Source organism: Abramis brama (assembly GCF_963993115.1).
Source record: "Abramis brama genome assembly, chromosome: 25".
Lineage (NCBI taxonomy): Eukaryota > Metazoa > Chordata > Actinopteri > Cypriniformes > Leuciscidae > Abramis > Abramis brama.
The window spans coordinates 14,441,030-14,455,400 of NC_139987.1; the positions used below are offsets into that span (position 1 = coordinate 14,441,030).

General features: G+C 39.7%; 1 protein-coding gene across 3 annotated transcripts in view; it reads right to left on the reverse strand.

Moving 5' to 3' along the window:
• Positions 1–4,008: 4,008 nt before the first annotated feature.
• Positions 4,009–14,371, reverse strand: part of auts2a (activator of transcription and developmental regulator AUTS2 a) — a 341,760-nt gene continuing 331,397 nt past the window's right edge. For all 3 annotated transcript variants that reach the window (XM_084105172.1, XM_084105173.1, XM_084105174.1), the window contains 9 exons: positions 13,366–13,461; positions 12,352–12,423; positions 10,832–10,861; positions 10,290–10,361; positions 9,952–10,093; positions 9,479–9,559; positions 8,920–9,003; positions 6,808–7,057; positions 4,009–6,581 (listed from right to left, as the gene is read on the reverse strand). In XM_084105172.1, coding sequence (XP_083961298.1) covers positions 5,363–6,581; positions 6,808–7,057; positions 8,920–9,003; positions 9,479–9,559; positions 9,952–10,093; positions 10,290–10,361; positions 10,832–10,861; positions 12,352–12,423; positions 13,366–13,461 — 2,046 coding nt within the window. In that variant the 3' untranslated portion in view covers positions 4,009–5,362. The remainder of the gene's footprint in view (positions 6,582–6,807; positions 7,058–8,919; positions 9,004–9,478; positions 9,560–9,951; positions 10,094–10,289; positions 10,362–10,831; positions 10,862–12,351; positions 12,424–13,365; positions 13,462–14,371) is intronic.

Genomic DNA, 14,371 nt, shown 5'->3' on the forward strand with positions numbered 1-14,371 from the left:
CATCAAACAATGTCTTCCTGAGAGGAAGCATAATTATTAACTGTCAACTCACCTAACATTCCTTGACAGTTTTCAGCATCCCTCCACTCAATCTTGGCTTGTTCTTCCACAGCCTGGGATACGGGGGGAGTACTTTGGCCTCTCCAAAGGAGCCCTCTCCTCAGACAGCACGCCAAATATGCATTTATTCTATCTGACTTATTTGTAAGTGTGAAATCTCAATTCTCCAGCGCAGTCATCTTTGTTGTAACGAATTCAACCCAAGCGCTCGTTGGTGACGTGGATGTTAATGGGGTCGCTGTGTCCATTTCTTTTACTGTCTATGCCATAGACAGTAAAAGAAATGGACACAGCGACCCCATTGGATTCAACAGAGAAAAGTGTCAATTAGAAGCACTCACTTCCTGATGGCTGAGCGTACTGCGCAGACTCAAACTGAGCTTGACGACGTAGATGTGACGTGACCAACCTGTCTGTCTTCTAGTAGCTGTGCCAAGAGAAATCTGAATCATTCCCTTCCGAAACTTGCAGAGACGGAGAGTGTGAGTATGAGGTGTCCATGAGCTAGGAGCAGGAGAAACTTTTGCTAAGTATTCTGATTAATTATTGTGTCATTTTGCCTCCACGTCCCCCCGATTGCCCGCAAGCTTCTGCTCCTGTCCATACGGTAATTTCTCTACTGTGCGACAGAGAGTCGCGTGGTTATGATGCAATCGTTAGCCTATTTTTACAAAAACTGCTTCTACGGGGCCATAACGTAAGATCATAGGCATAATTTGCGGGTGGGGCAGGTGGGACATGTCCCCACCACTTTTTGCCAGGGTCGATATTGTCCCCACCACTTTTTAAAACATCTCGCATGTATACCAATTCTCGAATGTAGAATGTAGAAATGTAGAAACATCTCGAATGTATACCAATTCTACAAATAAATAAAACATCTCCAGTTAACTGGCAGAGCATTCATTTCATTAGTTTTTTAAATAAGAGACGATCTAGCCCTGAAATGTGTTTTTGATGAGAAAAAAAAAACCTATACGAGAAAAAAAAAAACTATTCGAGCGCGGATTAGAACCCAGAACCTCTGACACGGTAGGCGAAAGTTCTGCCACTGGACCATAACTTTACAGCTCATTAAATGACAAATTAAACCCCATGATGTAGCCTACTATTTAAATCGATTGCTTTTTCATTTTATTAGCAATCCCCACCCAACCTGTCCCACCCACTTTTTAAAACAAAGTTACGCCACTGCATAAGATACAAGGTAATGGAGCCTTTTATACATTTTCGTGTTTCTTTAGAAATAAATAATGGACAAATGGAGTCTTTAAATGCCTCAGATGTAAAGTTATTTGCTGTCAAAGTGATGCCAAAATGAATGGGAGTCAATGGCATGCTAACAGCAGGTGATGGTCTGCTAATCAATGGCGGCCCCGGGGAAGCTTCAGTTTTTTTCTAAAAGATTACCCCCTTGGTCTATGCCATGAACTGGTCAAAAGCTGATGAGTAACATGCAGGTAGGCCCACCCTCACGTGATACTGATCGGTCGATTGATAAGCCTAAATCTGATTGGCTAAAGAGAGTATGACTCATCTAGGAGGAGAGCACTGCCAGGAAAGTCTCAAAAACACACACACACACACACACACACAAATCCAAGGCGATTCACACGTGAATGACGATTTGCACATTCACATTCAAGGATAAACTTGTACATTTTAAACAGGTTTTTGTGCACAGTTGTATATCTACGAATTGTGTTTTGCATTTATGAAATGTATTTTATGAATATATAATTTTATTTTGTGCATGTGAATTGCTTTTTGTGAATATGTATTTTTTTCACGCACGTAAGTTTTTTGTCTGTGTACTTGAATTAGGTTTCATGCATGTGAAATTGTCTACGTGTGAATCATGTTTTTTGCGTGAATTATAATTGAGACAAAACTGCTTCCATACACCCTTAACAGCTTTCTGATAAACACATAATCTTTCAACATTTTATACGAGACCTGCAGCTTGTCCTTACACCATCTTCTCTTCTTTCGAGCCGTCTGACGACCGAGTTGAATAATGGATTCAAGGCTGTGATTTAGGTTTTGAACAATTTCATTTCCAAAACTTTAACATTCCAGGACCCATTTAGCAATCTATCTCAAGATTCACCAAAATACTTGAGATTAGAAAACAATTGACATTACTGTGAGATTAATCATAATCAACAGTTTGATAGGACAGAAATTGAGTAGGCCTATTCAATAAAAAATATTTTATTTTATAGTACAACTTTAACATTTTTACGTTTTAATTTCATCATTTACAGATATTAAAGAGTACATGAAATATGTCCATAAAAACTTGAAACACGCACACTCAGGTCTGGATATAGATTTACTGATTTACTGAACAGGGCAAATTATTCCAAAAAAGCACTGATGGGCGTGTAAAGTTCTGCGCGTGATCTACTCACGACACGCAAATTTAAGAACACATAGTCCAGGCGTTTTAGAAAAAAAGGGTGAACAAATTGCAACAGAAGCCAACTCAACTGATTTTGTATCCTCCATATGTCCTGAGTAAGGAAAAAAGCCCCGAAGAATCCCATTAGGGGAAAGTTCCGAAAAAGACCCAAATCCTATTCATACGCCTATTCATTATTTTTCTTACGTGAATAGGGTAAAAAATGTAACCTTTAGATATCACCATGAAAATTACTGAGTTGATTACTTATATCAAGACAAACAAAAAATGTATTACAATTTTTTTTAAATTGTTTGTTAACATGGACAAGCATAATCTAATTACGTATGTGCTAATTTGCATAAATACCACAAGAGATCTAAACATTGGGTCTAGCCAGGTGAAAATGTCTTGTTGAATCTTGTTAACACATAACAGTAAAATACTTAATATTAAGGTCTGAATGGAACCCATTTACCCATGAGCATTAATACATAGAGGCAGGAAGAAGTACTTTAAACCAGCCTTTATTAATTATTATTGCAGATATGGGGTTTGGGGCTGGGTCCGTGGGACTGTTTCTGGGGATTTACTTTTTATTTTACTTACCTTTTGTCTTCTGCATTCTCCTTACCATTGTCTCCTGTTCTTGCCTCAGACTCGTCCCCCAGAAACAGTCCCACAGACCCTGCCCCAAACTCCATCTCTTAATAATTAATAAAGGCTGGTTTAAAGTATGGAGGATACAAAATCAGTTGAGTTTGCTTCTGTTGCAATTTGTTCACGGTTGACCCCCATTTTGGCTTAAAACGCCTGGACTAAGATGCAGCTGGATCATTTCCATAATGACTAACGCAATCTACCAAGAGCAGCGCAAATTAGCGTCTGATTTAAGACGTTTTTTTATGGGCGGTAAATAATGGCGCAAGCCTACCATGCGTGTTTCATTTAAATACTCTCCTCCCATAAATTTAGCCTCTGAAAGGAAAACTCCTACAAATGCATAATGTTACAAGGTCAGCCACAAAAATAACTGTTCACGCCTTTTCAGCGCTAATTTTTCACTGCCTGTCTATAATAAATACTTACAATAGTTTTTTTTTTTTTACATCAAAAGAGGGTTTGCACTGGCTCAAGCTGTTAGTAAATCTGACCAATAAACTGTAATCAGCGCTGCAAGTGTTGTTAAACTCATCGCAGTGTTCAGTGCAGACACGCTCTCATGCTCGTTCCTTGTGCTGTGTATAAAATGCTTTTTACAGTTTCCTTATGTGTTGGTAGGTAGCCAAATGCACACAAAGGAAAGAAAACATGTATATATATTTTTCTTCAGGCAAAAGTAGCTACTTGAGCAGCCAATCAATTGGTTCTTATAATCCTAAACATAAGCAGCAGTAATAACTAGTGCTTTCTCTAAATTCTGCTATCAGATTTGGCTTAGGTGTATTGATTATAAGCATAACATAGTTCTTAAATCTCAACCTTTCATGTATGTGCACGTTTTATGATGGGAAGTATTGAGAAACAGAAACTTTAGGACAAAATTAGTTCACATTTTTTAATAACATGGCACAATTTACATAACACAAGTTTAACTGAGGAGCATGCTGTCGCCTCACCCTTTTTTTGTACATGATCTAGAAAGGACTTCATTTTTTTACGTACATGATAAACAGCAAAAATTTCTTACAATCTCTTTGCAATACGTATCGACTACCCACTACTGCTTCAGTGGACATTTTATTGTTTGATTTTAAGAAAACAAAAAAGTAGAGAAAATTAAAAAAAGCAAGAAAAAAAAAAAAGCACTGCACAACATCTGAATTTCACAGAGTTTAAAAGCGCACAACTATCCCTCCCATGGACTACTAAAATAGATCTCTGCTCATTAAAAACAAACTTCCATAGCTTACAACTCACTTTATCATTGTGTAGATACATAATATTTTAATACACAGTTAGACCAATAGGGAATTGTCCTGCTTTCTGTACTCAAACATCTGGTGACATGAAGGGTTGTGATGTCATGTTTGCACAGTCTTCTGATTTAGAGGTAATTCAGCGAATTTAGGTTTTGTTAGGTTCCTGAAACATTTGTGTATTTGTAAGGATTGTCAACACAGATTTTTATTATTATTTATTTTTCTTTCTATCTTGACGAACAAAAGCTTGTTTTTGGATCAAGAGTTAGGGAATATGCTTGTCAGATTGAGCTTCAGTGTGAGTAATACTCATTGCTGAAAATCCCCATCTAAGAACAATCTTGTAAGTCATGTGTAAGCATGTACTGTTGCTTTGAAAGGTGAATGTGAGGGTTCAGTAGAGACGGGTAGTCCTCTAGGAGAGAGAAAACGTGATACAGAGAGAGCCCACGCATGAGTTGCATAGTTGAAAGAAGGGATGTGGTCTCTTGGACAATATGATCCTTCAAAACCATTAATATGCAGCATTAAACTAAAACCAGAGCCTGCGCACTCGCTCTCCTTTTGATCACTGCCCACTATGTACAGCATTTCAAAGTAAAGCTTTCATAACACCCATTTGCATATTTGTACCTTACATTGTTTTCCCTCAAGGGGAGAAAACACAGACTTTGCACATATCTACATAGTTTTGCCTTTTGTCAATGTATTGAGGTACCTGTACATTCCAAAATCATCTTTTCCATGATGGAGATCTGCCATTTGTCCACTTGCTCAAGATCAGTGTACTGTATATGTTTAAGAATACACACCAACGCAGGAGCGAACAGGATAAAAGAGCATGAAAAAATCTCAGTCTTTTGTACAAAAACAAAAACGCAACACACACAAAAATCAGTAATGCACAATCTATACACCGATATAATACAGCCTCAAGTGCTTGCTTCTGAGTTCCATTATAGTTCATCAGGGGGTCTCACCGTGCCTCGATGTCTTTGTGTGTGTGTGAAGGGGGTCTGTCTCTAATGTCAGTGCCAAGTGGGGTAGTCCGTCTGGGAGACGTGGAACGTGCTCCCAGCGTTGGGATAAGAGGGGGTGGGGCACTGAGTGATGCGGTGGGGGGGGGTTTGTTGAGGATTCCATTCTGGGCGGCAGCAGCCACAGCAGAGGAGGGGCTAACACGGGGGTAGTGCATGCTGGGAAGTCCGGGGGCCATGAGACCAGGGTGAGGGAGATGTCCATCTAAAGCGGGGTGATGCATGGGGTGCAGACGTCCCTGCTCATAGTCCTCTCGGAGCATGTGCAGACGTTCCCTCTCTTCTAGGTGTGCCCGCTCTTGTTCCCGCCGCTGTTCCAAGGTCAGTCCGTGAGGGTGGTCTCGGTTAAAGTCATGAGGCTCACGGTCTCGGTATGAGCGCTCTGCATCATACAGCCGCGGCGCTGCTAACCGGTGCAGAGGGTCATTTCGTAGTAGCAGATCCCGAGCTAATGGATCCCTCCGGTGGATGTCGAGTCCCCGGTAAGGGTCCCTCATGGGATCCCAATGAAAGGTGGGATAGGGAAACCTCTCCGCCCCTGGGATGGGACTGATACCCATAAAGGGGGCCACCATACGAGTCCTCTCCAGACTACTGATACTGTTTATGGGATGCATGCTGGCCATGCCCATGGGTACCGGCATTGAAGATGGAGGGTGGAGAGCGGTGGGAGGATGAGGTGCTTGTGGCGTGGATCTTTGCTCTGGTGTTCTTTCCGTGGGACCGTCCTGTTCCTCTTTCCTCTCTTCTTTCACCTTCACCTCACTGTTTTTCTTCTCATAGGTGATCTCAGCCTTCTTCTCCAGAACATCTCGAGTCAACCCGCCGTTCACCCGATCTACGCCGCCTGGCCGCATGTAGGGTGACGCTGTAACCCGATTGGCCGGCTTGTCTTCAGAAACTCGGCCATCGTGGATGACGGAAATGTCCTTGTCACTGTGGTTATTCTCCTTCCCCTTGTGCTCATCTGTGTTGGAGTCTTTCCAGTCTGAGTGCTCTCGTTCTCTCTCGCGATCTTTGGGCTTGTCCTTGTCCCGAGGCTCGCTGGAAGAGATGTGGTTCCGGGAGGGGTCAGATGACCGAGTGTGACCCAACAGAGTGAGAGGGTTAACAGGAATCGGGGATTGGTGACTCTGGTGCCTCTTCTCAGCAGGTTCCCTAGAGGTGAAATGGACCATTATTGTTTTGATAATCAACAGTCTGCTGTTCATTAATGTACAATAAACCTCTCTTCAGGGTGACACAAGACCTCCGATCACCTCCTGTTTATTCTGCAATAATGACCAGCTGATTGTAATACATACTTAAAGAAAAACTCTTCCTAGCTTTGACAAATAATATTACGTGATTCTTGTGTTAATATCATTCACACAGCTCTACACACCGTTCTTTATCATCCTTATTGACTGATGAATCCCTCTTGTCCAGGTCACGTTCTCTTTCCCTGTCCCTTTCTCGTTCTCGCTCATGTGAGCTGACTGATGCGCTGCGTTCTGAGTCTCCTGGTTTGAGCCAGGGAGGTGGGGTGGGGAAGGACGGCGGAGTGCGGTGGAGTCTGTTCCATGGCTCGTGGGGTCCGCTGAAGTGCTGTTGTGCACTGGGTGCATCTTTGTGACCAAATACAGAGTTGGGTGCTGGGAGATGGAAAAACAACATCGTGAAATTTTATTTATTTTGATCACCATTTCATGCAAATAGTAATCTTTGATATCAGATAATTACAGTTGTAATGACCTTTTAACCTACAATTAGTTGTGTTAAGGCATAATGTACATCCAGCCGGTTGTTACTGCAGAATAAACCCAGACAGGGTGACCAGGAAGGGGTTTACTCTGCGTTAACAACCGGCTGGATGCAAATAATCCCTCTTTATTACATGGCTACTTGCCACATAAGTAAATAATTAGACATGAAATATTGATCCGAGTCGAAATATTTTATTAGCTCTTTAAACGCAAATGAAAAGCTACCGTGGAGAAAGCAGCTGCTAGCAAGCGGAAAGTTGAAACTAGATGGACATTTAAGGGATACAATACAGTCATACCACTTATTACATGGTATTTCACCACATAAATAATTATGGGGACAAGAGATATTGATTTGAGATGAAGGGGTTTTAACACTACAACCGCCACGGGGTAAAATTTACCCATGGCTGTTTTTCAAATGTAGATTTTCAATAAAATATCCAAGTCTCCCAGTCATTGACTTTTAATAAAATTGTTTAAACAATTTTTAACAACAGGGGATTGTAAATGATAAAACCGGATTAAAAACGGGGCATTTATACCTAAAAGCAGGTCAAATTTACCTATATAATGCCTTTATTTTCACGCTGTGTTTGAGCAACGTGTAAGCTTACTGTAAACAGTCACGCAACACATGTTCAAATGAAGATGTTTTAGCCTACTCATAAATGTTCAAACTTTGGAGTATTTATACATTTTTGTTTTGCAATTTTTACTGTGTATTGTTCGCTACTGTGTTGAAGTCTGCCCATTTCCTGAAAAAAAATAAAAATTCCGATCTATGATGTAATGAATACATTTTTATTTTTATGATTACCCAAAGTTTATTGGTGTTGTTCTCTTGTTTAAATCATAAATGATATAACTAAACAAATTAATAATTAATTAGGTGAAACTGTGTGCTTGAATTTGTAGTTAAAGTAATTGACTGCAGTGCGGTGAATTATTATTGCTAATTTTTGTCTAGGGTATTTTAGTCATTTAAATAAGATGGGTTATCTTAATATGTGATTAATGACATTTTATTATAATATTACACCACCCAAATATGTATTTATTTCCTTCTAATTCTCGTTGTCACTGCAGGCTGGTTTAGCCTGTATTCACCGTTAAGAAAAGTGATTAGTGTAGACTACTTAAAATAGCCTTGAACATAAAACCACAGGACAAAAAGATAATTGATGACAAAAAAACAATAATTTAAAGACTTTAGACATTACTTTGTAAAGACAGTGGCATAATACAGTCACATAATATATTTTTTAGCCATATCAAAACAGAAGTCATGTGGCATGGGTAAATTTGACCCGCTCGTGGTTTTAGGGATACAACAACCCGTGGCGGTTCTAGTGTTAAAATCGTACCTGTTTGTTATCTTTTAAACCATTACAGTGTACAAAACAATCTTTGCAAAACGGCAGCAGCTGCATTTGGATGAAACAAGAGAGAGTCTGCGATACCAGATGACAATTAAATAACTGTATGCAAAATATGGATTTGAGTTTTAATATTTTATTATCCACGAGGAAAAATAGTTCCCAACGAGCATAAAACGCTGACTTCAGTTACCCGGATGAGCCTGTGTTATCAGTGTTTTCCGGTTGTTATTGGGGGATAACATACTGCTTGATGGCGCGATTGACCAATCAGAATCAAGTATTCCACAGAGCCGTGCAATAATGAGATGATAAAAAGTTGACTGAAGATGAAATTTCTAATAAACAACAATTTGACTAATTGACACTCACTGAGTGCTGGGTTTCCCAGCCCACCAAATGCTGCAGTGCTTAATGAGGCCAGACCTCCAAATGAAGGCGGTCTGCTGAAGGGCTCTGACAATCAAAACAGGAATAAAGAATCAATCAATGAACAAATGATTGTGTGATTTACCAATGAACTACAGCTTGTTTCATTATAGAATGTTAACTTTTCACAATTCACAATGAACCAGCTTTTAACCGAGTCCTTAGTTCACAAATGAACAGATATATCAACACGTTTTAGCACTATGCACTGACTTTCAAAGAAGTGTTCAGCAACCCTTAGTCCAGGGTAGTCCAATCCTGTAGAGTTTAGCCCAATCCTAATAAAACACACCTGAACCAACTTATCAAGGTCTTCAGGATTATTAGAAGCTTTCAGGCAAGTGTTGAGGCATGTTGGAGCTAAACTCTGCAGGACTTTGGCCCTCCAGGAGCAGGACTGGACACCCCTGCCTTAGAATATACACATTTCAGTCCGTAATTGACTGCACAGTGACACCTAGTGGAGGAGTGTGAACGTGCATGTGTACTCTTGTCAGCTTACCTAAGTGGGGTGCTGGGGTAAGAAAGTTGCTAGGATGATGTGGATGGTGTCCGAAAGGTGCAGCTGAGGGATGCGTGGACCCTGAAACAAAGACAACAATGAAGTTTATTCCACACTTAAAGCAAGCCTAAAGGAGGCTACATACTAACGGGCAAAATCTTCTTTGATGATACATCCTGACAGGAGTGAAAAACAGTACATAACACAATGCAAGCAACATAATAAAATTAGAATGTTCCCATCAACAAAGCTGCTCTCATCAAAGCACAGATTGCTTTAAGGATTGTAGTTTTGTTACTTCACTCGTTTGCAGTACAGTTGGATACTGCATGTAATGAGTACTAAGAAATGGGGACTAAAACTATGACAAAACTTTTAAGAATAAAATATTAACTTAGATTAGTGGTTACTCACTGAAAAATACTGGAAGCACTGCACTTAATTCGTGTAGTGATCTTGGAAAATCCACTCACCTGCTGCTGAGAAAAGCGATGCAGGTCGTGCCAAGTCATGAGGGTGATGGATGGCTCCAAAAAGGGTGGGGCCTGGGGGTCGACAAAGGAACTCCGGTTTGAGGCCAAAGTCCAGCTTGTGTGGGTCAACCTGCATCTGCTGCTGGAGAAGGCCAGGTACAAGAGAGAACAAATGTGATACCCCTCTCAGAGAACCTCAAAAATTAAGATTGTATTGTATTATGTAGTTCAGAGTTAACAGGAGGAGACAGAAGAGAGGCAAAAAGAATATTTCTTTTCATATGTAGTGATTGGAGGGTGCAGTAAAAGTGAAATCAGGTTATGTATGCAAATCTCACCTTTACTTTCTGTTGGTGATGGTAAATTTGCCAAGCTATATGGACATGCATAGCACACCACTTTCCTGGTTTCTTTAGAGACAGAAAGACAAGGCAAGGTTTTCATGTTTAGACATGACTAAATTCATGTTAGTTTCATTTTATTAATCTAAACCTTTTAAGCACTTTTATAAAAGAATATCGCATACATCTGACAAGATTATCTACAATTTTATGTAATACTGTTGAGCACTTTTAAAAGTGAAATTTAACTTAAATTGTTCATTTCAAGTTTCTTTGCTTATTCCCATATTTTGGGCATGGCTGCAAATTAATTAAGCAAAATGTCATTACAAAGTGTTTTCAGATAAGGGAGTCATATAGTGTCTCCTATAGACTCTGAAATGAGACCGCTGAGTCCCAGCACACAGCTAATTAAAGAGACTGTGGAGCGGAAGGCAGGTGCTCAGTGTAAGGTGGGATTAAACTGTAATGAGCTTTTACTCTATTTCCTTCATAGTCCTGTGGGGAAACAAACTGAATAACTGATAAAGCAGTCTTACCCTGAGAACTGGCCGGAACGGATCTGTCAGCTAGAGAGGAAAGGGAAAAAGAGCGCAAGTGAGAGAGATTAGGGACACAAAGCTGTCAGTCAGGGCTTTTAATTAGCATCCGAGCATCACTTCATCACTGACCAAATTAAAATGTTAAAATTTCCCTTTCTAATGAAGCATTTCGTGGAATAATTAGGCCAGAATTTAGAGTATTCCCCTTCCTATCACTGCCAGCATACCAATGTGGACAACAGTTTATCATGACTGACAAATATGATGGTTAGTTTGCCATCAGTAGTTTAAAAACCACAGTCACCACTAGGGATGGGAATTGAAAACCGGTTCCACTCGAGAACCGGTTCTAAGTTTTATGAACCATCGATATTGTATGCCCTCGACGTTAACGAGTCCTCTTATCGATGCTCCTGCTCCGAGTCCCAGCCATAGTATATACAGACCGTGAACTCACAACTGTCCCTTTTTTCCTTTATCGGGCACCATAGCACAGCGACCTTCGCATCTGTGCGTCATGATGTCAAAGTGATTTGAGCAAAGGAGGGAATCATGGAGAGAGAGAGACGATCTAAAGCTTGGCTTTAGTTTACTAAACGAGACAAATTATGCCGTTTGCAATAACAGGGTTTTTCCTGCATTGAAATTTTTTTAGTGGCCGCCAAAGCGAATTTTGTCCCGCCAAAGTCTTATTTGATCAGGGAGTAATGTAGATGAACTGCTGCGCTTGTGACAGGGCGGATGTTTAGCTGAAAGAACAAGCAGAGAGAGAGAGAGCGAGAGAGAGAGAGAGAGAGAGAGAGAGAGAGAGAGCCCAGGTTGCGCGCGCGCACTCTATGTCTTCGGAGCCAGGCGAAAGTGTAAACAAGACTTCACCGTCTCCAAATTAAGCGCTGTCTTGCTCTCTCTCCCTCGCACATATTAATCAAAATAAATTGACACGATGGTAAAACGTCGGAAGACCAAAGTTTCATGTGGAGCATTCAGAGATTTTTTTTTTCCTGAATTACCGCTGGTTGTGAATTGTGCTAAAATACGTTGCCTTATCTTCTCTGAAAAGCGTTCCGGACAGCTGACATAAAATCACACTTTAAATAAACGAAAACTGTCCTAACTGCTGGGATAATCACACAACGCGTATGACACGTCCAATTCGTGAACTAATGACTCCTTTGAACCGATTAATTTTAATGAATGGTTAAAACAACTGATCTTTCAAACACTGAACTCACGAGACGTCTGAATTGGTGTATCGGTAACACTTTACAATAAGGTTCCATTTATTACATAAATTACATAAAAAGTACAGTTTGCTTACTCAAGTGTAAGCTTTAAAACAAAAGCTTTGTTTCTAAGCTTTTTCCACACAGTGCTATCAGGAATCGATGAGAGAATCGATAAAGAATCGGATCGATAAGCAGAATCGTCAGTGGCACTGATATTGATAAAATCTTATCAATTCCCATCCCTAGTCACCACAGTTTGTTCATTGCAAACTGTGTCTTTGGGGTGCTTACCCGAGGGTCTTTCTGAAGAAGTGTGTGTGGGACGGCTCCAGGCCTGGCTGCCACGTCTAAAGGATTTGAGGTCTATAGTGTACAAACACAAAAAGTAAGCATTCTCAGCTTGTCACAAGATACCTTGGGCCTTATGATTTCCGCGATGCAGAAAACCCAGACGGAATCGCAGAATCTAGTCATAAAAACGGAATTTACTGTATAACGCAGAATTTCATGGAAGTTGTCACATTTTTGATCACATCTTTCAGCCTCGCTATATGAGGACATGAATGCATGAACTTCATCTCCAGAGCCGCTCTGAGAGTCACTTCACAAGCATTTTACCGTTTCATTAGAGAAAAACTATCATCATATCATAAACACACAGAAACTCAAAGGTCTTCACGGTAACCCGTCAAAATAAGTTTGGTTTAACTTGGAAGAAATTGTGACAAATATATTACTGTTGTACAGTAGAATTTAGCTACGTCTCAATGTAATTATTATTAAAACTTTATTTTTTAAATAAAAAAGTTTAATTTCATATGATTAAAAGATACATTTAATTCGTTGTATGCCTTCATTTGATTGCCAGAAAAATTTAAATACACAACACAGAATTTCTGAAATAAAAATAATTTTTCTTAGAAATTTTATTTTTAAATTAATTCATTGTTGTTGTTATAAATTATAATTAAAATGGAAAAAACGGAATTTGGGAAAAAATAAAATGGATTTCATAGGGGCCCTAGATACCTAAATCTTCCAGTATCATCTCTCACTTACTCAAGCATTACTGTTAGCTAACTGGGGACATCCCCAGACTGTACACGTTAAAAAGAACATATGAAATTGATTCTCTATTTATACTATACCTATACATAAAATTAAAGAAGTAACAGAGTGTCTGAGATCTGTTTATGTTTAGCCAGAGCCATTCCATGTGTGCAGTAGTACACTCAGAAGAGCACAGGAGGTTAGTTTTGGGAGTTGTCTTGACATTCCGACATTCAGCGTTTGATATTGTGATACCTTGGGCTGGAACGCTCCCTGTAGAGATCCGAAGGGCCCCGTCGGCGGGATGACGGGAGGAATGCCAGACACTGCTGGGGGGTAAGAGTGGAACAGCTGAGAAAAGAAAAACGATATAAGACACAGTTACTCCAAGAGGTTCTTGTTTGATCGTGTGAGCTGTTTACAGTTATACAGTGAGACCAGAGCCTGCAGGTCGCTGTACAAACTAACAACTACACAAGATCAGCTGCTGATATTTAAATGTCCCTCTTCATTACATACTGCATAATATAAAGCGTCATAACATGAAAATACGCACCATGTGAAAATAATTCACAACAATGTTTTGCTTAGTTTTTCTTTTTATAAATGAATAAATGAAAGAAAGTGACTACAAAGCACCTATTCTGCTCCATATAATGATACAACCTTCATCTGACCCTTGGCTGTTGTGACATTCAACAAAAATTAACAGCAAGATGAATTTACAATACGGGTCACTCTCTAAACCTGCTCTGATAGCAATGACTGTTATTATCACAACGCACTGCATAATGCATGTAATTACTGCAGAGTGTGTGTTCTTGGGTGGGTGTCACAAATGAATCATTGCTAAATGGCGACTCCGTAATTGAAGGGCAGAGATCAAATAAATTAAAGTTGCATTAACCTGTTGGACAGACAAGCAGAATGAAACACATTTTATCTCTAACCCGATTCCAGCAGTATCCAGCAAGGCATTTCAGTAAAAACACATCTTGCAGCCAATCTGCTTAATACATTTTTTAATGAAAATTTGTGCCCTTAATACATTTAGAATGTAGTAAAGCATTTTAAAAAACACTTTACTACATTCTAAAAAAAGTTTTTTTGTGTGTGTTTTTTTAAATATAAGTGTAATAAGGCACTTGAGAGGCCTATTGTAAATATAGCTATGGCTGCGTGTGGTACCTAAAAATGCCCTAAGCCCTAAGCTGTGACCAGCATAGCCCCTATTGCTTAAAACACCCATAATATAAAGTAT